At 42.3% G+C, this 27,487-nt stretch overlaps 1 protein-coding gene across 1 annotated transcript in view; it reads right to left on the reverse strand.

The window, feature by feature from the left end:
* Window positions 1–4,319: 4,319 nt before the first annotated feature.
* The window catches only part of LOC110521699 (BMP/retinoic acid-inducible neural-specific protein 3-like), a 67,320-nt gene continuing 44,152 nt past the window's right edge, over window positions 4,320–27,487 (reverse strand). Inside the window, exons 3-9 of the mRNA XM_021599482.3 lie at window positions 24,353–24,543; window positions 20,304–20,494; window positions 10,786–10,891; window positions 10,165–10,401; window positions 7,755–7,977; window positions 6,487–6,829; window positions 4,320–5,661 (exon numbers count right to left, since the gene is read on the reverse strand). Of these exons, the coding sequence (XP_021455157.1) occupies window positions 4,873–5,661; window positions 6,487–6,829; window positions 7,755–7,977; window positions 10,165–10,401; window positions 10,786–10,891; window positions 20,304–20,494; window positions 24,353–24,543 (2,080 nt within the window). The 3' untranslated portion in view covers window positions 4,320–4,872. The remainder of the gene's footprint in view (window positions 5,662–6,486; window positions 6,830–7,754; window positions 7,978–10,164; window positions 10,402–10,785; window positions 10,892–20,303; window positions 20,495–24,352; window positions 24,544–27,487) is intronic.

Consider the following 27,487-nt stretch of genomic DNA (forward strand, 5'->3'; position numbering starts at 1 on the left):
ACTGGCCCACAAACAATACACCATAATGTCAAAATGGAATAATGTTTCTAGATGTTTTTACAAATGTGCTATGGCAAGCCTAAATCATTTCAGTAGTAGAAATGTCGTAAATTAGTCACATAATAAGCTGCATGGACTCACATTGTGGGCAATAATAGCGTTTGTATATTTTCAAACATGGTGGTGGCTGCATCATGTTATGGCTATGCTTGTCATCGGCAAGGGGAGTTTTTTTTTATAAAAGGAAACGGAATAGAGCTAAGCACAGGGAAAATCCTTTAGAAAAACCTGGTTCAGTCTGCTTTCCAACTGACTCTGGGAAAAATGTGCCTTTCACCAGGACAACAACCTAAAACCCAAAGGCCAAAAATACACTGGATTTGCTTGTGAAGACGACATTGAATGTTCCTGAGAGGTCTAGTTATAGTTTTGACTTACATTGGCTTGAAAATCTATGACAAGACTTGGAAATAGCTGTCTGGCAATGAACAACAATTAACTTGAAGAATTTTTTAATAATTAATATGCAAATATTATACAATTCTGGTGCGCAAAGCTCTTTAGAGAATTACCCAGAATGACTGCCAAACGTGATTCTAACCTGTATTGTCTCAATGGTTTGTATACTTATGTAAATTAAATATTTCTGTATTTAACTTTCGATCAATTAGTAAAATTGTCATTATTGAATCCATTTTTAATTCAGGCTGTAACACAACAAAACATGGAACAAGTCATGAGGCATTAATGCTTTCTGAAGGCACTGTAAGTGGGGATGAAGTGTCTAGGCATCAGGACAGATAAACAGTAGCAGCAGCGTATGTAATGAGTCAAAATAATTAGTGCAAAAGGGGTCAATGAGGGTAGCCATTGGTTAACTATTCAGCAATCTTGTAGCTTGGAGGTAGAAGTTGAAGATGCTCTCGATGCAGCTGTAGAAATATTTTAGAATCTGAAGGCACATGACAAATCTTTTCAGCCTCCTGAGGGAGAAGAGGCATTGTCGTGCCTTCTTTACGACTGTGTCGGTGTGTGTGGACCATGATAATTCCTTTGTGATCTGGACACCGAGGAACTTGAAGCTCTTGACCTGCTCCACTACAGTTGACAAGCCACTGACGGAGTTGACAACAAATACTTAAAACAGACATATTTTGCCTCTAAATATATTTTTTTTTACTTGAAAATTCCCAATAAAAACAACAATTCTGTTAGATCTTACAGCACTCAGAGTTGATGTTTGACAAAAATCAGTCAGAATTGAATATCATTATGTTTTTCTTCATTCAAGTGATATAAACAGTTGCAATTTAGTTTTTCCCCAGTTGCTTTATGACTAAAACCTATCTTAATCTGTCAGGGAGATGGAGTTGACAGTTTATGGATGTGACAATAGTGATTTCAACATTGTTTGTTTAAATCTATCGAAAGTAGAGAACTTTACAGACCATGAGTGGTCTTGTTGCACTACATGTAATGAGGACATGAAGAAGGGGTCCTTATACTGTATCTGACCCTCCTCAAACTCGATTCATTCAGGAGTTTAGACAAATCTGACAGAGTAACCAAAAACCACAATTTCTTAAGGAATCACAGTTTTGAGAGAAATATTCCTTTAAGTCAGAAAGGGCTACTGAAAGATGCTACATAATACCCTTGTTTAAGTTCATATTCATTGTTGCCAGTTTTTAGAATATAAATTTTTTGCGGGGGGAGAGTTTGAAATTGTGATCCTTTGCTCCAGACATTTCACAGAGCAGCCATGGAAATTAATAATGTTGAACATTAGAACAATCCTTCACAAATCTTTCCCCTAACTCATATTTTTCTCAAATAATGCTACGAAATGCAACAAAATGTTCAACTATAAAAAGTACGTTTCCCTGCTGGAAAATGATTGTCCCAACTTTTAAGAATCCCTCACGTTTGAGGGTTTTGTGTTCACAGCCTGAGTGGCTAAGCAATGGCGATTGCTAGCCAGACACCCGAACTAATGTCATTTTACAATGCATCATCGTTGGAACTAAAAGTCAAGATTGATTTGTGATTATACAAACCATGCCGGGCGGAAACTGCCATCTCAGTAATGGGTGCTGATCTAGTCTCGTCTAGTCCGGGGGACAGGTGGGGGGAAGGGGGAGTGGAGGGGGGACAAAATGCCAGAGGAGCCTCCTCAGAAGAATTATCGATCTCTTTGCAGAGCCTTTTGTTCTCCCAGGTAATGAAGCAGACTATTGATTTATCGGCCGGTGACGGTTACCTTTTGCCTCCTCTTGTGTTTGCTGTTCCCAGTTAACTGCAAAGTCCCCACGAGGGGACTTTTTTCAAAGGGAAACCTGGGATCTTACTTCCTGTATCATAGTACAATGGTTTTAATGTGTTTTTCTTTTGTCCACTGTTGATACAGTCCCAAAATGTTTTGCATGTCAGCAGTCAAGTTGTCAAGATACTGGACTTTCAAGAAGCTAAGTGTCTCTGGCCACATCATCATGGTGATGATGCAAAATGTATTTTGCCTCATAATGCGGATGTGGATTATGTGGCACAATCATAATTACATAGACAAATTAAAAAAATACTAAATATGTTCGATATAAGAGACCAAGCAGCACCGTTCACTTCATTATTACACTCTTTGATCTTACATTAGAAATTCAACTATGCTAAATTACTTGAATGTATAATTGAATGTGTGAATGCATTTCCAACATGGTATAATGTGGAGTGCAAGAAAATTGGTCAGTGTAGCAAATGTTATGATTGTGTCTGTGACAGGGGTAACACGTCTTTCTTTTACATTTATCATAACATCATAATGACCTATTTCAGAATAATTAAATGTCTCTCTTCTATGGGCAGCCATGTCTTATTAAGGCATTCAGGTTAGAAAAAGAACTGCGTTATGAACAGTAAAAGCATAAAAGTATGGAATCTAGTTGCAACAGGACAGTCATACAGTACATGAGCAAAGTTATTATATCTGACACTTTTGATTGACATCTCAGTAAAGGTCAGACTTTCCTTCATCAAAGCCTCTCCTCTGCCCACTCAGTGTCTCAAAAGGGACATGGCGGGACTCCACAGTATGGATAAAAACAATTTACAAGCTCACAATAATGAATTATGGCCAGCCTCGCCAGGATGGGTTATAGAACTGAGCCTGGTAATTGCAGAACAAGCAGAGGGCTGTTAAACATCATAATTATAGTCACCTACCTGGTAATTTTTTCATTTTTACCACAGAAAGAATAAATGGGCAGACAGAATTTATTTTCCTCCGTTTTTTCTTTTTACTCCAGCGTCCCTAGCTCACTTACTGTGAGATGAAAAGGTTTAATTTGTTGGCGGGTTGATGTGAGATGATGGGATGTAAAGTTTTCGTCTGTTCTCTGTCTCACCTTTAATGGGACATGTTAACCAGGAGTAAGTGGATAGTGTTCTGATGGTTTTCGGGGAAATAATTAACTTGTAAAGACCAAAAAGACAATCAGGACCTTACTTTTTCCATCTCTTCACAGTGGCCATGTTCTGACACTCCTGCATCCAAAGGACACCCTGAAATTCAGTTATACATCCAGCACACACCTCAGCATCAATCCATGTTCATCCGTGTTACCCTTCTTGGAGTTTGTCTTATGACATGAGAAGGATTTGATAAGAGGAGCAGACAAATGGAGGTTACAGCCATTGACCTTCATAGGTGTGTGACCGCTCCCCTGGACAGACAAGCCATGAGACACAGGCGATGTTAGTAAATGAGATCTGACACCTTATAGTCCTGACATTTAATACTGCAGGTATGGATCTGTTGCCAAGTAAAGTAGAGGGGCATCACTCCTGGTTCTAGAGGGCAGTTGGAGTGTCTACTAATCTGCTCCAATTCAATCTGCTTTCAGATAAATAAATACAAAAATTCACCCTGTGTGTTTCTAGCCATGACCCAAATGGAACCAGTCTTACGACAAACTCCGCTTTGTTCACTTCTTTCAGCACCTGTAGTATGTGTGTTCGTGTGTGTGTGCACATTCACTGTACATAACCTATAGTTTTTTGTAAAATAATTAGGGCTTCAATTGTTCCTTTAACAAAGTCTACTAATCAATTAGGATAAATAAGCTTGATCACAAGCCATACACGAACCACATAAATGAGTAATAGAGATTCCTGATGATTTCATCAAACTCCTCTATCATGTTTAATTTCATTCACTCAGTTTAAGTGGTTTCAATTCCTGCGATTAATGTGTTGAATGTCTTACAATGAGATGTGATAACAGCTGTTCCTCGGCTCTAAGTAAGTTTGACAAAAAATATCCCCAGTTGTTAATCCATTATGTTTTAATAACAAGTCATCTACAAAACTGACTGACACCACTGTATTCTGGTCATTATGGAAAGTGCACGGTCACATAAGCAAAATAACATATAAAAGAGTTACAAACAAACAGACTGTACCATGTTTCTTAAAAAGTTCCTCCAGTTGGCTTCAGTATATACTGTATAAATGAGAAGGGTTGAATTTAAACAAGATGGTCAAATGGATGTGGAGAGAGTGTTAAATATATCAATTTCTAGATCTGCTTTTGTTTACAGATGTCAGAGTTTGCGTGTGACTTCTCTCGACCAAAAAGCACCGGCTATCAGCACCTCCCAAGTCATTGAGTTGCCACACAACTGAAAGCCAAACAACATTATTCAGTTGTCCTTCTCATCCAACTGCTCCATTTAGCACATAGTTTTACAGTCTTGTAATCCAGAGAATCAACAAACCACTGAAAGCCAAAATACTGTACCAGTACACCATTCTGCTGTCCAATAGTTCACCCTTGTAGCCGTTTATCTGTAACGTCCCCCATTCATCCCCTAGTAACTGTTAACTACACAGCTTGGTTGTCTCGTAATCCAGAGAGTTGGGCAGGCGGTTGCTAAAGGCCTGCAGTGAGGCATGTATGCGGACCACCTCGCTGGCGGTCAGTTTGAGCCGGTGTCTGAGCAGACAGGAGAACAGGTCCAGTCTCTGCTGACCTGGAGGGGACAGTCGGTTGACCCGGTCCCTGATCTCCAGCAGCTGCAGCAAGGCCGTGTCCTGGGAACCCTGGGTGTGCGGGTAGTCCAGCTGCAGGATCAGGTCGCGGATCGCTTCTGGGTCAAAGTGCATACTGTAGCCAAACACCTGGATGCTGTTGATCTTCATGTAGCCCAGATTCCGAGAAGAATCCAGAATTTCTAATGGCTCATAGTAGAGGCTGTCGTTCACCGCCCCTGCCGGGCCTCCACCGCCTTGCGTCTTTATCCGGCTCCGCAGGTAGATGTGGATAGTCTCGAAGAAGGTCTTCCACTTGTTGCCCAGCGTCAGGGTCCAGTTAAAGCACTCCAGGGGCAGGTCCAGTTTGGTGGCTGTCCAGTCCGGGAAGCTGTTCTCACTGACGGGAATGTACCAGCTCTCAGAGTGGCTTCCTCCAAAGGGGTTGATGTAGAGGGTGAGGACAGGCTCCAGGGTGCTGTTCTTGGTCAGGCAGATCTGGAGAGACACGCCCAGCAGCATGTGGACCAGGTTGGACTTGTACTTGTTGCTCTTCAGAGTCAGCAGCATCCTCTTCCTCCAGGAAGGGTCGAACCAGCTGTTCAGACGCATATCATTACTGATGAAGATGGCGTGGACCTGGAAGGACATATTCATGGTTGTTTAAGTTGTTAGGACAATATGTCTATCTACTTTCTCAAGATCATACGGAATATTACAAAACATGCATCCTCGTATGCAATAAGGCACTAAAGTAATACTGCAAAATATTTGAAAAAAGCAATTTACTTTATGTCCTGAACACAAAGTGTTAAGTTTGCTTGTAATCGTTAAGGACTAAGGGAGTTTTTCAGGATAAAAAAGAAACAGAATGGAGCTAAGCACAGGAAAAGTCCTAGAGGAAAACCTGGTTCAGTCTTCTTTCTACCAGACATTGGAATACAAATTCACCTTTCAGCAGGACAATAACCTAAAAAACAAGGCCAAATCTACAATGTAGTTGCTTACCAAGAAAGTGAATTTTCCTGAGTGGCCAAGTTATTGTTTTGAATTAACTCTACTTGAAAGTCTATGACAAGACCTGAAAATGGTTGTCTAGCAAGAAACAACAACTCATTTGACAGAGCTTGAACAATTTTGAAAACAGTAATGGGCAAATTCTGCACAATCCAGGTGTGGAAAGCTCTTAGAGACTTACCCAGAAAGACTCACAGCTGTAATCACTCCCAAAGCTGCTTCTACAAAGTATTGACTCAGGGGTGTGAATACTTACGTAAATTAGACATATATGTATTTCATTTTCAATACATTTGCAAAAATAATTGTTTACATGTTTCACTTTGTCATTATGGGGCATTGTGTGTTGATGTGCGTGAAATGTTCATTTAATAAATTTGGCTGTAACACAACAAAATGTGGAATAAGTCAAGGGGTATAAATACTTTCTGAAGGCACTGTATTTACCTCCAGCCTACGGTCAGCCCTCTGTAGCAGGTATCTCAGCTCCAGGTCCTGTAGGTCTGTCTCAAAGCCCAGGTAGTTCTCTGTAGAGTCAGCCACCATGGGTCTGCAGACCCCCTGGGTTAGGCCGTATCCAGGGTTGCAGCTTCCACAGCGGGTGTGGTTGTCTAGGGCGCAGGCTGCGCAGGCGGGGCCCTCTCCGATGGCACATGGCGGGGACAGCTGGCAAGGGCTGTGCTCGTAGCTGCAGGTACAGCTGTGGAGCTCTTCAGAGAACGAACCCAGCTGGTTGTTTTCAGAACAGTAGAGGAGAGACTGGAAGTGACTCAGCCAGTAGGACTGGGGCCTGGGACGGAGACAGAGAGACACAATGGAATATAACATAGGATGGCAATACAGTAGGTGAATGAAAATTGATGTGAATTTAATTGGTTTATTGTATAAAAAGAAATTCTGTGCAATTGTACCTAGTAACAGTTACTCTTACCAGGAACTAATAATGCATGTTTGAGTTCATTTAAACAAACATATACCATTAATGCATTCTGCAATTTTGTTTGTTTGTAGTATTGTAAAAAAAAAAATACAAAGAGACAAACATATTGCTTCATCTGTGAAATAGACATGCAGAAAGTAAACCTGCATAATTTGGACTAATGGTCAAAGTTTGAGCACAAAGGCTGCGGCCGCAAAACTAGCCCAATCATGATATTTTTTCCACAAATTGGTATTTTGACATCAAATTATTTCACATCAGATTTTTTTCAGAGCTGATCTGATTTCTCAAAAGACCAATTAGTGAAACAAATATCACAATTGGGCTGCCTGTCTGAACACAAAGTGTAGTTTAAACCGATTCTGAAGTCGTATTATTACTCGCTGTATAAAACTGAGCCGCCGTCTCCCTGTAGATTATTCCTTCATAATTGTCAGCAGTGGAACTGGCCCCTGGAAGTTATATCAATCACGCATCTCTCGTCTGTGTGAAGCACTGCGAACTAAAGCCATGTAGGGGAGCCTCCCAGTCAAAATGACAAACATTCCACTCCCTCTCTCCACAGTCTATAGTCACAAAATAAGTATAGTGCTTTACATTTTCCTCACAGCGGCAGTAATAACGTAGATAAACACTGCTTGGCTTGCTTCCTGTTTCTCCCACTCACACAGGGGTAGATGGAGAGGATTGCTATCAGCTTCCTGGATGGGTGATTAAAGTGTAATTGGGGCTCAGTGGTAAGAGGTGTAATGTGGGAGCAGAGTGGGACTCTCACAGTTCTCTGGGTAGACGGATGTGAGGCTGCCTCTGACACCTCTTGCTGAGGCTGAATAGCTTGAACACCACTCTCTGGGCTCGTCTGAAGAGCACTCTCATGCTGTTCTCCAGCTGCTCGTAGCGCCACTGGAACACGCCATCCAACGACCACAGGTGCTGGATTGTCGTCACGTTCAGGAAGAAGTTCTGCGGGAGCCTCGTCAGAAAGGTCTTGAACTCATCTGGCAGAAAGAGAGTGAAAATTAAAAGGTGATTGTTTTGAAATTAACATGTCATGAATATGGCCAGGTGAATAGGGATCTAGTGCTGCCGTAGCGTGAGGGGACCGTGCTCCATCACTTTAAAATTTCAGAATACATGGAGTTGGTAACGTAAAAAAAGTATTCTGGTCAACTCTAAATAAATAATATGTCACACCGCAAAAGTTCCATGAAAACAAAATAATGACAAACTAAATAGATATGTAGGCTATAGCAGCCTACAGGTACGACAATTGTGGTTTCTTCCCTGTAGTCTCTCTCTCTGGAGGTGGCGCAAATGATGAATATCTGTAGGCGTGTGTGCAGAGGCCCAACGGTCAGAGGCTTGACAACTTTGAGCAGGCCAAATCCACCATGACAAGAACAGCCACAGACAGAAAACTCTACCAGGAGTTGCTGAAACATTTGTCCTCAAAACATTGTGTTATGGACATGGGGCACATGTACAACTCACTTGATCTCGCCCTACTGTACATGTGCTTAGCTTACAGAAATGCACCACCTCAATTGCGTATGCAGACAAACTCATCCACTGCATGAACCTTATCACACCAACAAGATCTAGGATCCAAATTGACAGCATGTCTGCCCTGAAGTTCATAAAACTCCACAGACCCCCTCCTGCGCAATGGAACCCAGAACGACCACTTGGTTATGGTGCTGTCATTTCAGCACCATGATTCAAAGGCGCTCAAATCGCTTTAAGTAACCTTAATCAAGAACTGTTGCCTACGCCTAATAATCTTTCTCATCACTTATGATTATTATCACTTCTCACAATAGTGTTCATTTAGTAGCCTAAAGTTAGATAAAAGCTGAATCAATGTCTCACAAGATCACACAATGATGAATTAGTATTTTACATAGCCTAGCAGAACCAAATATGATAGCATACTGTAGCATAGGCACCTACAGTATAATATGTTACACCAAAAACACCTCCTCGGTCATTTCTAATCTGAAGCTGAGGAGTCACATTTCTTCCCCCTCATGTGGCTAATAATCTACAGCGTGCGCCATTAGGCAGTATATATGCTTTGATTGAAACAAAATAGTCCGTCAAGAAAGGCTACCCACTAGGCACAGACGTTCAGTCAACGTCTATTCCACTTTGGATCTACGTAATTTGAAATTACATGGAAACAAAGTTGATTCAACCAGTGTGTGCCCAGTGGGTAATAGGATCCAAAAATAATTATCCTATGGGGATGGCCAAAGAATCCTTTTGGAAAAATGTTTTCTGTATGTTTGAAAAGAAAGAGCATAAGATCACTTCATGCATGTTGCCACATTCCTCAAGGCCAAAGGAGAACAATGTCATTGGTTCCAGTACTGCCATGCTCCATGTTTCCAGGTTTATTTTCTTCCTGCTAGCATCCCATTCCGCTGAATGTTGAAACGTCTTTGACATCCTTTACGGAAGGACATGTTTACGACCTCACCTGAGAAACTCTTTATTCCTGGCACTCTCACACGCCTGCACTCTCCTCTCTGCTCTTAAAACATCAACTTTGAAAGTAATTGCACTTATAGATATTTCACACACCAAAAATATTTGAAGAGAAAAAAGGCCCATCCATTCTGAATTCACCTCAGAAATAGTGGCCACTACAGGGTGACCTAGAGAGGCAATAATATCCCAACATTATGCTAAGTGCTCTCATTCATACGTTGTTACTACACCGATGTGAAAATGCTGGAATGTTAATAAATGTGTTTCATGGATGATTAATCTGCTCGAGATGTTGTTTTTTTATCCAATCCTATCAGGTTGTGATTTGCTGCACACAGACTGTGTGCCAAGTCCCCCAGGTTTCACTGTGACTCATTACGGTTTACACCGTAAATCATAATGTCTGGGGTACACACCAAGGAACGGCCCTCCACCTTTAATTGCGTGACATATGATAAAACACTTTTACTCAGCTCACATAGTCCCCTACAAAAACTATCCAAAGATTGTCCACATATGAATATATAAACTATCAACTGCATGCGCAGCGACTACGTTTAGAGCTAAGCTAGCTGAAGACATTTCGTAAATGCTGCATGACAACTGAGTTGCACTGGACACTTCATATATCAAATTAAAAGTTTAATAGTTTCAGCATCTAAAGATCAAAGAGGATCCAAAACGTTTATCTTCACCTGAGTCCTCAAACTCCTTGTAAAGTGTCCCCCATGTCTCAGTGATTCTCTGCAGGCTGTCCTCCATGGCTTGGATGTCCATGTAGGGACAGTTGCATTCTGGGAACTTGGGGTCACACTTGCACCAGCAGTCATTGTCCTTACAGATGAAGCCCCCTTCCACGTTACAGGCAATGTAACTGAGAGCAGCCTGGACAAAACTGTCCCGCAGGTAGTCTGGCAGGATAACCTGTAGGCCTGTAAAACAACACAACATAGCCAGGATTTAAAACCACCATTAAGGTGTACTGTTATGGTACTGTATAAGAGGACAACAATTTGTGATCTATAGTGTGTGAATTGCAAGGCAGTGCAAGTGTAGTTGTTAGCCTTGGTAGACTAACAATGTAAGAGCATACCAATAACTGTATTTTACTCTATACAATCGTTGAAATGGGATGTGTGGATCTCTTTGAAGATGCTATTGTATGGGAATTTATGATAGGATGTGCTATAAACCATATTTCATATTTTTCTTTTGCTTTTTTGTGGTTGATTCCAAAGCACTGGTGTGGAGCGTGACAATGGTGTATAGGATTTGCATTCTGGGAATACGTAATCAAGAAAATATATAATACAGACCTTGCAAGTGGACTTTGTTTTCCGGACTCTGAACCAGAACAGAGCTGACAGAATCAAGGTTGTCATAGTTACTGCATCCGAGAGGGCCTGTCCGGGTCTCTGTTACCTTGGCAACAACAAACATTCAAAGCTTTTAATGCACATTCCTTATAACATCACAGCAACATTTGTATGCTTTGCCATACTATTACATCAGTATGCCCGAATGAAATATCAAACTAAAAATATGGAGGAAAAACACTACTTCTACAGTACTTCTGTATGTGACAAAGGAAACACTTCTGAGAGAGGTTGCTCTCTGCTGGGAAAATGCAATGAAGTGATGAGAATGTGAGTTCCCTGGTGAGATGAGTGTTCAGCAATGGTTTTCTGCTTTCTGTGCCCCTTCTTCCTGTGCCCCTGTAGCCAAGCCCCTATTACACACATTACACAGGCCCCTTAATAACCATCACCCACAGCTCTGAGTAGATACTGAATCACAGCTAGCAGAGAGACACTGAACATTGCACAGTGGTAGAGCACATTTACAGTACGCCTTCTCCTCTCCTCCGCTCTCTTTCTCCTTCCTTCCACCCACAGACACTGAATTGATTACATGGATTCCTTCATTACATTCATTCTTATGCACCCACAGAGAAAATGGCAGCGTTGCTGTTCTTATTCTCTCCCACTCAAAGAAAAGAGAAACATCAGAGTGGTGTTGAAAAGGAGGGCCTCAAACAACTCGGCCATGGCAGGTCTTTTCTGTCGTAATGACTGAGACATCCCTCCTGACCTTTTCATGGCAAAACATATCTGCCAGACCTGATCATCCTTTCTACCTCATTTGCAACATGAGATGTCTTTTCTCTTTCTGTTTGAGGTTACATGGTGGAGAGCACCTAACTGATTGCCATTTTTCTCCCTTTGTAGGAGAGGGACAGTGTTGTCAGCCCAGAGACATGACCAGGTTTGGCCTGTCACAGGACAGTTGGTGGCAGAGAGACAGATGGATGTGGCGAGAAAACAAGGGTCAGTCCATCAGTTACACAATCAAACACAATCCCAGAGTGCTGACAGAGAGAAAAACTAGAGAGAGACCTGATTATAATACTATATACAGGGAAACTTCTGGAGCTATTAAATCAAACCTTGAACCTAGCAAAACCTGGGTGTCTAGGAAAATGAATAGAATATGCTAATCAGAGAAAGGGGAGAATCTGTGTGGAATGATTTTGCCATTATTATTTACAGCACATTGTAAATCACAAATTTCCTTCATATGGGATTTTACTGCTGGTAAGACCGTAGAAATGAGGAACAACGTTTTGGGACACTTGAATATTTAATCTATTAAGAGTATTACTTGAAATGACATATATGATAGCCCTTATGGCATAATGTTGACTGATGAGCACGGCAATCCATTTACTCTATGGATAGCAGGTACTTTTTATTGCAGATACATTCTGGTATATTACTAAATGCTTAATGCACATTATTGGCGAGCTGTATCGCTGTGTTGCTGCTGGAGGAGGTTTCACATGTAGTTCAGAGAGGGGCTGTGTTCCAGTACAGTCTGCTGAGCTTATTTTTCTCTTTCTCTGCTTCTGCTTTTCTTCATGACCACTAGAGGGTAAGGAGATAGATAGGTATATGATACAGTAGCTTGATGAAGCAAAGATGAGGAAGATATGAGGAAAGGTGGTTATTTAAATGACGTGGTAAGCACTTTTACAATTGCCCAAGACTTACTGGCAAGTGCAGGGGCAGGACTTTAGACTGAAAATGAAAGGTACAGAATGTAGCTTTAAGACTGCTGGGATACAGTGCACCTGTGACAAAAAAGAGCAATCGATTGAGTAGCAGGGCGGAAACATAAAAAATTCAATGCTGCCATAATGGGAACATAATGCAATACTGTTCTGAGTGGAAATAAATATGAATCCTCACGGTGTTGTGAGAGCCCCGCTGCCGAGAAACGTTTTCTCATTGTTCATCATTCTGCAGACACACTGCCAACCATGGTCTGGGTCAGGTGGGGATATCACCATTGATTTAGTCAGGGAAAATGTCAATCATTCCCTCTGCTCAACCTTTCTGCCGCTCTGCTCTCACCTGATACTCTGAACTAATCTCTGCCTTTGAAAAATGAAATCCGGCACTCACACATACATACACACTATTAAAGTTACTCCCAACAGAACAGACAAAGCAGCGCGTCTTGCTATATGAGGAGTGACTACATCTGCTGTGATACAAAATGCCTGACCTCCCAACAAGCTCTATGGTTGAGGTAGTAGAGAGCTTTGATAGTAGTTATTCATAGTTTGCTCTGTCATAAACAGCTGTGATTTTCACTATATAGAAACATGAAGGATAGGGAAGATTTTTCTTTCCTATTTTCAAAAGGTGTATGCACATTTTCGGGTGTAGGATAAGAAACATTTCAAAATAAATTAATATACAGTGCATTTGGAAAGTGTTCAGGCCAAGCATCACGTCTGGAAGAAACCTGTCACCATCCCTACGGTGAAGCATGGTGGTGGTGGCGGCATCATGCTGTGGGGATGTTTTTCAGGGGCAGAGACTGGGAGACTAGTCAGTATCAAGGGAAAGATGAACGGAACAAAGTACAGAAAGATCCTTGATAAAAACCTGCCCCAGAGCACTGAGGCCGTAAGACTACGGCAAAGGTTCACCTTCCAAAAGGACAACAACTCTAAGCACACAGCCAAGACAACGCATGAGTGGCTTCAGGACAAGTCTCTGAATGTCCTTGAGTGGCCCATCAAGAGCCAGGACTTGAACCTGAACATCTCTGGAGAGACCTGAAAATAGCTGTGCAGTGACGCTCCCCATCCAACCTGACAGAGCTTGAGAGGATCTGCAGAGAAAAATGGGAGAAACTCCATAAATACAGGTGTGCCAATCTTATAGCATCATGCCCAAGAAGACTTGAGGCTGTAATCTCTGCCAAAGGTGATTCAATAAAGTACTGAGTAAAGGGTCTGAATACTTATGTAAATCAGTACAATGGCACCGAAGGGGATTGCTTTCGTTTTACGGGCTCCAAACCAACTGTGCTATTTTTTTCCCCGGCATTGTTTGTAACTTCTTTTGTACATAATGTTGCTGCTACTGTCTCTTATGACTGAAAAGAGCTTCTGGATATCAATACAGCGATTACTCACCTCCAACTCCAAAGATTTTTTTTTTCACGAGTCTAACGCGAAGGGTATACTGTTTGTCTGAGACCAGGCTCAAATCCCAGTCATTCGCGTGAAGAAAAGACGGAAATACAGGTGGCGGAGATTGGGGTGCCTGGTTAGAATTCATTAGCTAGTGTGTAAACATCCTCTACCATCTGTTCTATTGGCCAACCTGCAATCACTGAAAAATAAACTGGATGATCTCCGTTCGAGACTATCCTACCAACGGGACATTAAAAACTGCAATATCTTACGTTACACAGAGTCGTGGCTGAACGACGACACATAATATACATTTGGCTGGGTTTTCTGTGCATCGGCAGGACAGAACAGCTATGTCCGGTAAGCTATGTCTGGGGTGGGGGTGTGTCTATTTGTCAATAACAGCTGGTGCGCGATGTCTTGCTCGCATGAGGTAGAGTACTTCATGAAAAACTGTAGACAGACCATCAACCTAGAGAGTTTTCATATCTATATTTTGTAGCAATCTATTTACCAACACAAACCGATGCTTGCACTAAGACCGCAATCAACGAGCTGTACAAGGCCATAAGCAAACAAGAAACTGCTAATCCAGAAGCGGTGCTCCTAGTGGCCGGGAACTTTAATGCAGACAAACTTAAATCAATTTCACCGGATTTCTGTCACGAGGGAAATAAACTCTAGACCACCTCTACTCCACACAGAGATGCCTCCAAAGCTCTCCCTCACCCTCCATTTGGAAAAGCTGACCATAATTATATCTTCCTGATTCCTGCTTACAAGCAAAAACTAAAGCAGGAACTGTCAGTGACTAACTCAATACGGAAGTGGTCAGATGACGGGGATGCTACGCTACAGGGCAGTTTTGCTAGCACAGACTGGAATATGTTCCGGGATTCATCCAATGGCATTGAGGAGTATACCACCACAGTCACCGGCTTTCTCAATAATTGCATCAACGACGTTGCGGTCTCCTAGAGATGAACGTATTTTGGTGCGAAAAGTGCAAATCAATCCCAGAACAACAGCAAAGGACCTTGTGAAGATGCTGGAGTAAACCAGTACAAAAGTATCAATATCCACAGTAAAACAGGTCCTATATCAACATAACCTGAAAGGCCACTCAGCAAGGAAGAAGCCACTGCTCCAAAACCGCCATAAAAAAGCCAGACTACAGTTTGCAACTGCACATGGGGACAAAGATCATAATTTTTGGAGAACTGTTTGGCCATAATGACCATTGTTATGTTTGGAGGGAAAGGGGCTTGCAAGCCGAAGAAGACCATCCCAACATGAAGCACAGGAGTGGCAGCATCATGTTGTGGGGGTGCTTTGCTGCAGGAGGAACTGGTGCACTTCACAAAATGGATGGCTTCATGAGGGAGGAAAAATGATGTGGATATATTGAACAACATCTTAAGACATCAGTCAGGAAGTTAAATCTTGGTCGCAAATGTGTCTTCCAAATGGACAATGACCCCCAAGCATACTTCCGAAGTTGTGGCAAAATGTCTTAAGGACAACAAAATCAAGGTATTGGAGTGGCCATCACAAAGCCCTAACTTCAATCCTATAGAACATTTGTGGACAGAACTGAAAAAGCGTGTGCGAGCAAGGAAGCCTTCAAACCTGACTCAGTTACACCAGATCTGCCAGGAGGAATGGAAAATTAGAAAATTGAACATTCACCCAACTTATTGTGGAAAGCTTGTGGAAGGCTACCCGAAACATTAAACTTCTGACCCACTGGGAATGTGAGGAAAGAAATAAATGCTGAAATTAATCACTCTCTCTAATATTATTCTGACATTTCACATTCTTAAAATAAAGTGGTGATCCTAACTGACCTAAGACATGGAATTTTTAATTGGATTAAAATGTCAGGAATTGTGAAAAACAGTTTAAATGTATTTGGCTAAGGTGTGTGTATATTTCCGACTTCAACTGTATATCCCAACCAGAAGCCATGGATTAGAGGCAACATCCTCACTAGTTTCAAAGATAGGGACACTAATCCGGACACTTATAAGAAATCCTGCTGTCCTCAAACGAACCATTAAAAAGACAAAGCGTCAATACCGAATCCTACTACACCGGCTCTGAAGCTCATCGGATGTAGCAGGGCTTGCAAACTATTATGGACTATAAAGGGAAACCTAGCCTGTGGGCAGCCCAGTGACACAAGCTTACCAGACAAGCTAAATGTATTTTATGCATGCTTCGAGGCAAGCAAGAATGAAGCATGCATGAGAGCACCAGCTGTTCTGGACAACTGAGTGGTCACGCTCTCTGTAGCCAAAGTTTTCAGAAAGACCTTCAAACAGGTCAACATTCACAAGTATGCGGTGCCAGACAGATTACCAGGACGTGTACTCAGAGCATGAGCGGACCAACTGGCAAGTGTCTTCAGACATTTTCAACCTCTTCCTGACCGAGTTTGTAATACCAACATGTTTCAAGCAGACCACCATAGTTCCTGTGCCCAAGAAAGCGAAGTTAAACAGCCTAAATTACTACCGCCCCGTAACACTCATGTCAGCAGCCATGAAATGCTTTGAAAATCTGGTAATGGCTCACATCAACACCATCATCCCGGAAACCCTAGACCCACTCCAATTTGCATACTGCCCCAACAGATCCACAGATGACGCAATCTCAATCTCACTCCACACTGCCCTTTCCCACCTGGACAAAAGGTACACAAATGTGAGAACGCTGTTCATTGACAACAGCTCAGCCTTCAACACCATAGTGCCCGCTAAGGACCCTGGGTCTAAATACCTCCATCTGCAACTGGATCCTGGACTTCCTGAAGGGCCACCCCAGGTGGTAAGGTAAGCAACAACACATCTACCATGCTTATCCTCAACACGGGGGCCCCTCACATGCGTGCTTAGTCCCCTCCTGTACTCCATGTTCACTCACGACAGCGTGGCCAATCACGACTCCAACACCATCATTAAGTTTGCTAACGACACTACAGTAGTAGGCCTGATCACCGACAACGATGACACAGCCTATAGGGAGGAGATCAGAGACCTGGCAGTGTGATGCCAGGAAAACAATTTCTCCGTCAACATGAGCAAGACGAAGGAGCTGATCGTGGACTACAGGAAAATGAGGGCCGAACAGGCCCCCATTAACATCGACGGAGCTGTTGTGGAGTGAGTCAAGAGTTTCAAGTTCCTTGGTGTCCACATCACCAACAAACAAACAAACATGTTCCAAACACATCAAACCAGTTGTGAAGAGGGCACAACAACACATTTTCCCCATCATGAGATTGAAAATATTTGGCATGGGTCCCCAGATCCTCACAAGGTTCTACAGCTGCACAATCGAGAGCATCCTGACCAGTTGCATCACAGTCTGGTATGGCAACTGTGTGGCATCCGACCGTAAGACGCTACAGAGGGTAGTGTGTACGGCCCAGTACATCACTGGAGCCAAGCTTCCTGCCATCCAGAACCTATATACTGTCAGAGAAAGGCCCAAAAAAGTGTCAAAGACTCTAGTCAACCAAGTCATAGACTGTTGTCTCTGCTACCGCACGGCAAGCTGTACCAGAGCGCCAAGTCTAGGTCAAAAAGGCTCCTTAACAGTTTCTACCACTAAGTCATAAGACTGCTGAACAATTAATCAAATGGCCACCCAGACTATTTACTGTACATTGACCCCCCCCCCCCCCCCTATTTTACACTGCTGCTAGTCACCGTTTACTATCTATGCATAGTCACTTTACCCCTACCTACATGTACTATTTACCTTAACTAACCTGTACCCACGCACATTGACTCGATACAGGTACCCCCTGTATATAGCCTCGTTGTAGTTATTTTATTGTGTTACTATTTATTTTAATTATTTGGTTTAGTTTATATAGTATATATTTTCTTAACTATTTCTTGAACTGCATTGTTGGTTAAGGGCTCGTAAGTAAGCATTTCACGGTAAGGTCTACCTACACCTGTTGTATTCGGCGCATGTGACAAATACATTTTTTATACATTTGCCCAAATTTCTAAAAACCTGTTTTTGCTTTAACAAAATGTGGAAAAAGTCAAGTATACTTTCCTGTAAATACCTACGCACTATAGTTCAGCCTAACAAAATCCTTCCTATCAATTTAGAGGTATTTATATCACTTTCTTCATTCACATCCGACATGTTTTGGCACGTATATACAGTACCTCCATATCAGGTTTTGTTTTTTGTGTATTTTTTCTATTGTTCCTGAATATCTTTCACATTTCACACATCTATTCATGTACCTTGGTTGGAAAGCAAGGTAGCAACAGAATACCTTTTCGGTGATCTACCGGTATGGCATGCATGTCACAACATTCATCTCATCAGCTACTCAGTTCAGATGAGTTCAACATCACCTACTGATCAACATTCTGCAAGTTTCTAGCCACCCAGGATGTACATGCCAGGCGGTATCTGAGAAAGGCCCGGAAAATTGCCAAAGAATACAGTCACCCAAGATAAGGACTGTTCTCCATGCTCCCATCTAGCAGGCGGTACTGGCACATCAAGGCTCCTGAACTCCTAAACAGCTTCTATCCCCTGGCCATAAGACTGTTTAATGGCTAACAACTCCTCTCCTTTTCCCACAGACTATCCATAATAAGACGAGACTTAGCAGCCTCAGAAATTATATCCCAAATAAATGCTTCACAGAGTTCAAGTAACAGACACATCACAACATCAACTGCTCAGAAGAGACTGCGTGAATCAGGCCTTAATGGTACAATTTCTGCAAAGAAACGACTACTAAAAGACACCAATAAGAAGAAGAGACTTGCTTGGGCCAAGAAACACATGCAATGGGCATTAGACCGGTGAAAATTAGTCCTTTGGTCTGATGAGTCCAGATTTCCGATTTTTGGTTCCAACCTCTGTGTCTTTGTGAAGTATGGAGGAGGAGGTGTGATGGTGTTGGGGTGCTTTGCTGGTGACACTGTCTGTGAATTATTTTGAATTCAAGACACAAAACCAGCATGGCTACCACAGCATTCTGCAGCGATACGCCATCCCATCTGATTTGCGCATAGTGAGACTATCATTTGTTTTTCAACATGACAATGACCCAACACATCTCCAGGCTGTTTAAGGGCTATTTGACGAAGAAGGAGAGTGATGAAGTGCTGCATCAGATGACCTGGCCTCCACAATCACCCGACCTCAACCCAGTTGAGATGGTTTGGGATGAGTTGGACCGCAGAGTGAAGGAAAAGCAGCCAACAAGTGCTCAGCATATGTGGGAACTGCTTCAAGACTGTTGGAAAAGCATTCCAGGTGAAGCTGGTTGAGAGAATGCCAAGAGTGTTTAAAGCTGTCATCAAGAAAAAGAGTGGCTACTTTAATTAACACTTGTTTGGGTCAATATATGATTCCATATGTGTTATTTCATAGTTTTGATGTCTTCACTATTATTCTGTGGAGTAATAATGTAGAAAATAGCAAGGAAAAACATTGAATGAGTAGATGTCCAAACTTTTGACTGGTACTGTATATATTACCAGTAGCTACCAGTCACTTATTATGTATTAACCTATCTCAACCACTGCACTAAGGTACTGGTACTGAATTGTATACAAAACATTAAGAACATCTGCTCTTTCCGTGACACAGACTGACCAGGTGAATTCAGGTGAAAGATATGATCCCTGACTGAGGTTACTTGTTAAATCCACTTTAATCAGTGTAGATGAAGGGGAAGAGACAGGTTTAAGCCTTGAGATAGTTGACATGGATTGTGTAGGTGTGGCATTTTGACAAAAAATGTGCCTTTGAACTAGGTATGGAAGTAGGTGCCAGGTGTACTGGTTTGAGTCAAGAACTGCAACGCTGCTGGGTTTTTCACGCTCAACATTTTCCCGTCTGTATAAAGAATGGTCCACCACCCAAAGGACATCTAGCCAACTTGACAACTGTGGGAAGCATTGGAGTCAACAAGGGCCAGCATCTCTGTGGAATGCTTTCAACACCTTGAGTCCCTGCCCTGACGAATTGGCTGTTCTGAGGGAAAAAAGGGGGTGTGCAACTCAATATTAGAAAGGTGTTCCTAATGTTTCTAATACGCAGTGTATACCCACATTCTCGTGTTTTTCAACCCATATTTGTGTTTTTGATTTGTTTAATATATATTTTATTTTATTATTTTAGATTTATTTATTATCTATATTATTATAATTACTGCATATTACTGCATTGTTGGGAAATAGCTGATTGCAGAAGTCTGATTGCAGTTATGAGTCTGTCCGAAAGTCAGAGTGTGTACTGTATGTTTGTCTGTGTATGTCTGATGTGATCTGGATGTAGTGCAACTTGTAGGTTTACCTTGATGGCTGTGGATGCTATCTGGATGTGGTGCAGCTTGCGCAAAGTGCTCTCTCTGTCGATGAAGTAGGAGGCAGCCAACTGGTGCAGAACCTCCAGAGTAACACTGGACGAGTTGCCAGAGTAGTCGCTCACCTCGGGCTTCTTACTCAGCTTCCTCTTGTCCACAAATATCGCTAAGGCCTCTTCCCCTGCAAACAGAAAGACAGCGTTGGGACAATGTTTGCTGACGGTGTTTAAACAGGCTTTGTTACAAAGGTTGGGAAAAAGTTTGATGGCTAACATGGTTGAAACAGTTTATACAAATGTCAGCTGGTGTTATTTAGACAGTCTGAACTACATAACCAACTGTTAGTAATAATGGCAATAAAATGTAATATCAATGTATTATTCAGTGCCAGTGATTATGACTATTAACCAGGTGCAATTTGGTAGTATATGAACAATTATAAACCAGGAAGTTTGGGTCCTGGATGTTGATTGGGAGAAACAACATTTCAGCAGTGTGTAGATCAGACAATATACCACAAGTACGATTCCAAAACACTTGTTTCCTGATCTTTTTCTGTTGGTAACCAGTTAATAATAGCAATAAGGCACCTCAAGGGTTTGTGATATATAGACAATATACTGTACCACGGCTAAGAACGGCATACAGGCACCCTGCTTCACATCACAGCCCTTAGCCGTGGTAGATATAAGGGATAAATGCTCCCGATCTGTACATTACCTTGGAAACTCAGTGAGACGGCCGATGCATAAGCAGAGTCCCTCTGCAGACTTCATTCGTTCCAAGGTAATGTACAGAGTGGAAGCATTTATCCCGCTTATACCACAGTCAAGGAAAAATATTTAGTTTGACCAGCTGTTTTCGGCAACTGTTGTTGAATTGGGTTGTTAAACAACTTTTCTATGCCAGGCGAAATTGCACATCAGCTCATTGTTATGGATCTATCCAAATAAATGCCAGTAGAAAACAGCCTAAACCAACGCAAATGCTACTTTGCTGTTATTGTGGCTGTATTGTTTGTTAGCCATAGGCATTGTTTAACGTGACTGTGTTAGCCAGAGTTAGCTAGCAAGCAAGGGAAAATAACATTGCCAACTAGCATGGTAATAGAATTTAAAAAAAGGGACATGAGAGGAATTGATAGCATAGCGCCAGCATAGCGCCAGCATAGCGCCACTTGCGTCATGACTGCAACATTGAAGGTACGGAGAAATATAGGTTCATCACTCGCCACGTTAAGTCATCAGAAGCTGCTGCAAAATAATAACAGTGCGTTCGTAAATTCACTATGGCCATCTACTCTGTTCTCAGAGCACTCTCGTCTGTGTGCCAGAGCGCAGAATATTTTTATTTATTTACTAACACGCAACCCTCGTTGAATATGACCAGTGTAAATAAATGTTAAAATAAATAAATAAAATTGTTGCCAGCACCACAGTTAAAGTCACTTAGGCTCTAGATAAATTAAAAACATCCAAACAAGCTATGCTAGGGTAAGTAAAATTATCAGAGTGGGGTGTTCTCTTATTTGTGTCTGGAAGTAGCTAGCGAGCTTGCCAACTTTAGCCAGTTAGCTTGAGTGTTTGACTGCCGTTGCAAGGTCAGAACGCTCGGATCAACCCTTCACCTCGGCCAGAGGGTCAGTGTGTGCTCTGAATGCTCCGGATTTACGAACAGACAATCTGACAACACTCTGAATTAAGAAACAACCCAGAACACACTCTGACACACTGGTGGAAATTTACAAACACACCATAAGTCTCTGCGGAAACAAATTATTGCTATTTAGCTAGGTTTTTCCTTATTGGACCTGCATTGACAATGTATCTCCTGACCCCTCCTGTCTCTGCCTCCAGTATTTATGCTGCAGTAGTTTATGTGTCGGGGGGTTAGGGTCAGTTTGTTATATCTGGAGTACTTCTCCTGTCTTATCCGGTGTCCTTTGTGAATATAAGTATGCTCTCTCTAATTCTCTATTTCTCTCTTTCATTCTCTCTCTCAGAGGACCTGAGCCCTAGGACCATGCCTCAGGACTACCTGGCATGATGACTCCTTGCTGTCCCCAGTCCACCTGGCCATGCTGCTGCTCCAGTTTCAACTGTTCTGCCTGCGGCTATGGAATCCTGACCTGTTCACCGGACATGCTACCTGTCCCAGACCTATTACTTGACCATGCTGGTCATTTATGAACATTTGAACATCTTGGCCATGTTCTGTTATAATCTCCACCCGGCACAGCCAGAAGAGGACTGGCCACCCCTCATAGCCTGGTTCCTCTCTAGGTTTCGGCCTTTCTAGGGAGTTTTTCCTAGCCAACGTGCTTCAACACCTGCATTGCTTGCTGTTTTGGTTTTAGGCTGGGTTTCCGTACAGCACTTTGAGATATCAGCTGATGTACGAAGGGCTATATAAATACATTTGATTTGATCTAATTTCAGTTTGTGTGGTCGTTAGTTTAGCTTTCTGTAACTTTGTAGCAAGTATGGTCTGCATGGTGTAGTGCTTAAGAAAGATAAAAAGGCACCTATTGTTGGAACTACTTCAGAGGTGTTGTAAAGATGTGCGCTGAGAGTCAGGAAGCAAGTTCAGGGTAAATAAATAAACACAACATAAATCAGAAACACGAACAACGTTACAGAACTGACACAGGAACGGAAACAATGATGCCTAGGGAAGGAACCAAAGGGAGTGACATATAGGGAAGGTAATCAGGGAAGTGATGGAGTTCAGGTGAGTCTAATGATCCGCAGGTGCACGTAACGATGGTGACAAGTGTGCGCCATAACGAGCAGCCTGGTGACCTAGAGGTCGGAGAGGGAGCACACGTGACAGGTGTCCTATATCTTTTCTAACTGTTGCGTATACAGTATCTGGTTTTAATGCCAACTCTAGAGTGCCCTTCTAGCCAATCAGAAACTATTATTCAACAATGCTGTGGAATAGTAGCAAATTATAAACTGGGTGGTTCAAGCTCTGAATGCAACAGGTATGACAAAATGTTTCCAATTACATTGGTAACCAGTTTAAAATAGCAATAAGGTCCCTCGGAGGTTTGTGGTATATGGCCAATATACCACGGCTAAGCGCTGTGGTATATTGTTTCATCATTTCATCATTCTTAAGAACAGCCCTGAGCTGTGGTATATTGGCCATATACACCACACCCCTTCGTTCCTAATTACTTAAATATACCACACCCCCTCTGGCCTTATTGCTTAAATATACATTCAGATTCAGAGATAAGGCAAGGTGTAATCCGTATTATGTGTTCTTCTTCCTCCGCTGAAGAAAGGTGCCCTTAATATCCCATGTTCCAGAACACGGACAGGCAATCAATTTATAACCCCAGTCAGCAGCGAGCAGCACATCTCTGGCTCATGGCCAAGCACTAGCTCCTCATCTTCCTCTCCTCATACTAGTCTGAATTGGTTGTGTGCCAGAGCATGGAGGTTACATTGCATCAGCCAGCACAGCAGTGTATGTGTTTGTGTGTGTGGGCATTTTACGGAGCCACTCATAACTACGACCTTTCCAGGAGCCCGGCTGAGGTAATCGACAAGTGTTGCTTTCCAACAGGAAACCCATTCCCTTGGCTGCCCCGACATCCCCATTGCTTTGTAGCTGAAATAAGCTGTTCTCCTGTAAAGAGCAACCACCCTCACGGCATTGTCCACATGTCTATCAAAGCACAACAATGCAGTGTCGCTGAGGGTTATAGTGTACATGTATTGAGGTTTTTAAAATGGGCTTTATTGATGTAGATAACACATTCTTGAAAGGTCTTCTTCTGAATTCGTATAGGCTGCTGTACCATTATTGTACATGTCCTGCCGTCAGTGGAATTGATCTAGATACAGATCTGTTAAACATCAGAATTTTTGTGGTTCTGGGAATTTACTCACAGATTACACAAAGATTACACCCTATCCTAACCATTAGGGGGATGAAAAAATATGACCCTGTATCAGTTGATAGGGGTCAACTTCTACAGCTATACCTCCTCCTGCATTCCCACAGAATTCCCACAGTGGTTGTTTACCTCCCAGTGTGGCCGACAGCAGAAAGTGAGTCCCATACTTCCTGATCAGGTTGTCAGTGATAAGCTGGGTGGTGGGTCTCCGACCCAGTAGACGGATGTTACGGATGAACTCTGGCGTCAGGGGCAACGGCGACTCCAGGAAGTCTCTCCTCTCCACAGCCAGGTTGTTCACCTTCCACCTCCCAAACTCCCTGGAAAGGAGATGACAGAGAGGATAAGACACCATTGAAGATGCTGTTTGGTAAATAAGACTCACTAATTACGTGATGGTATTAATGATTTCCTGTCAGTCTGTCCTGTCTGTCTGGCAGAAGAGTAGGGGAGAGGTGAATCTACGGGGGCAGCCATCAACCACATTGCCTCGCCTCACTGCATCATTAGCTTTAAGTTCTGACAGAGAGATGGGGGGAGAGAGAGAGAGAGAAAGGAGAGAGCAAAAGAGAGCGAGAGAGAGAATAGAGAGTTATTCCAAAACAGGTACCATTTGGAAGATGAATGTAGCTGGGGAGGAGACTGCTCTCAAAGCGAACAGCTGACAGGTGCTCTCCTTAATAACCACATCATGACAGAAATGTGCAGTGACAGTGAAAACCATAGACATCGGCCCATCTCTAACACTCAATACAACTCATAATGAGGGAAGAAAGAAAAGCGCAGCAAAGGAAATGCTGGAGGCGGCTGTAAAGTTCTGAAAGCCGGCTGAACAAAATTTTTCTCATTAAATATTTGTCTGTAGATGTGACATCCTCCTCTGTTTACATTGACAAACATTACTAAATTATTCTGAATGCAACCTTAAAGATGTGAGCTTCGTATGCCGTTACGCCTTGACAGACTTTGTTTGCATTAATCTGCTGTGTTTAAATAATCTTAGTATCTAGTATTTTAATTGGCTCTGACAGGTTCAGATAATATTTATGTGAGTCAGGTTGAAATGAACATGCGCTGTGTCAGTTAGCTGGAAGCTACAGTAGAAGCTATGTCATGTAGGAAAGCATAGGCCTATTGCCAGTTGTTTTTCCTCTTCTGTCCATCCCTCTGTCTTGAATTTCTATACTTCAAAGTATTTCTCTATCCTCCTCCACCACACACACAAAAAATACACACATACACACACTCCCTAACTACTCTCACAGGTACGGGTTAGCACTAAATGATGCACTGCCGTGTGAAGTGGAGGCTTGTCTGCTATAATCAGAATAGGTTGGACATCCTGGGCTGTAGGTGATGGATGGAGGGAGGATGGCCTTTTGATGGAAGATATATCACATTAAAGCAAGAGTAATGAGGGAAAGCATCACACCCAGATGTTTGATGGATTCAATCATGGTAAAAACCCTGAGTGCAACCTGCTTCTTATGTGGAATTATGTCAAATAATTTCAAGCTGCTCTTGTATAGTCAGTAATGTAGCAATACATTTACTTTGTATAATATAAATTTGCATGTGTCCATTTATGGAAAAGCTTTCTGAAATACATACATGAAACATACAGTGATATATATATACAGTATATACGCATATACTTCTAATTTTAGACATGGCCCTTGAGTAATTTGTCAGTCAGTTACACCTAACATAACCATTAATCCTGACCTCTTTTCACTCCATACATATAAATTCCTCTTCAACTGGCATACTATCGTATCCCTCACCAATTCTAACTAGCTTTGCTATGTTAGTGCTGAACTTGCCAGTTCAAAGGTATCACACGTAAGACGCAAGAGAGGGGAGAGAGAGAGAGGAGTGAGAAAAGAGGGGAGAGAGAGGAGTGAGAAATGAAAGGGGAGCAAGAGAGAGGAGTGAGAAAAGAGAGGGGAGCGAGAGAGAGGAGTGAGAAAAGAGAGGCGAGAGAGAGAGAGGAGTGAGAAAAGAGAGGGGAGAGAGAAAGAGGAGTGAGAAAAGAGAGGGAGCAAAGGAACAGGTAAGGAAAGTGTAGCCTCAAATCCCCTCTGTCCCCTTTGTCTTATCTTAAACCCCCCATAGACCTAATGGCATGTCCACCGGGAAGTGAGATGAAATGGATTTCACCATGGTGCAGTTTTCGGCGTTCTGCTGTCTTTCCTTATACTAGACCATGCAGTTATTATTTATATCTTTCTCTCATCACTGTACTGTACATAGCTACATTGGTTTCATTTGCGATACCGTTAATTCATTTTCACACATCTCATTGTTGGACTATTTCTGGGAGTGGAGATTATGAGAGCTGAGATTTCTGAGAACTGGGATGTATCTTGGCCTGCATACTGCAGCTACCTTGGTTTTCATTTAAAAGTAACACATATGCACTGAGCCTCCTCACTAACACCCTTACTCAAAAAGGTGTTATCTAGAACCTAAAATGGTTCTTCAACTGTCCCCATAGGAGAACCCTTTGAATAACCCTTTTTGGTTCCAGGTATAACCCTTTTGGGTTCCATGAAGAACCCTTTCCACAGAAGGTTCTACCTGAAACCAAAAAGGGTTCTCATATGGGGACAGCAAAAGAACCCTTTTGGAAACAACCTTTTTGTAAGAGTGTATGGGTATGAAATCAAAAACCAAGGTCTTTTTCAGGTTTCCAAAAGACAGTTTAAAATTTGACGCATTGCAGCCTTAAATAAATATGTCATTCACCCTGTGACCTTCTCTATGCAAGTTGGCGCCAACACACCCACTTATGTTATTCAAATGCAATATGTCAAAAACAAGTGATACACACACATAGCCTACGGTTGCCTACACCCTGTTGTCTATGGCAACTGTCACTTGGCAATGGATGCCTAGGACAGGTGGTGCAGCGGAACCCCGTCTCTACTCATGTTGACTGAGGGAAACACTGTTTCACTCGCTAAATCACTGAGTGATTCCCCAAACAGGAAAACAGCCTTCATTTACCTGTTATAGGACTCATTAAAATTATTTCAAATTCAATCAGGAGGAGATGGTGCGATTTCATTACTGCAGCGTAGAAACACGCCGCCACTGTAACTAGAAGTACCCAGTTGTGGTAATTCATCTTCTCTCTGTCAGTGAGGATTATGAGAATTTAGCAGAGATCCAAAACTCTGCAGGAGCAGAACTGGGCAGGAAAATAATATTGTCACTTTCCATCTCCTCAAGTCTCTTTTGCTGTGAAATTATCTGTTATGG

Source organism: Oncorhynchus mykiss, chromosome 4, assembly GCF_057628025.1.
Source record: "Oncorhynchus mykiss isolate SJ-2025 chromosome 4, ASM5762802v1, whole genome shotgun sequence".
Lineage (NCBI taxonomy): Eukaryota > Metazoa > Chordata > Actinopteri > Salmoniformes > Salmonidae > Oncorhynchus > Oncorhynchus mykiss.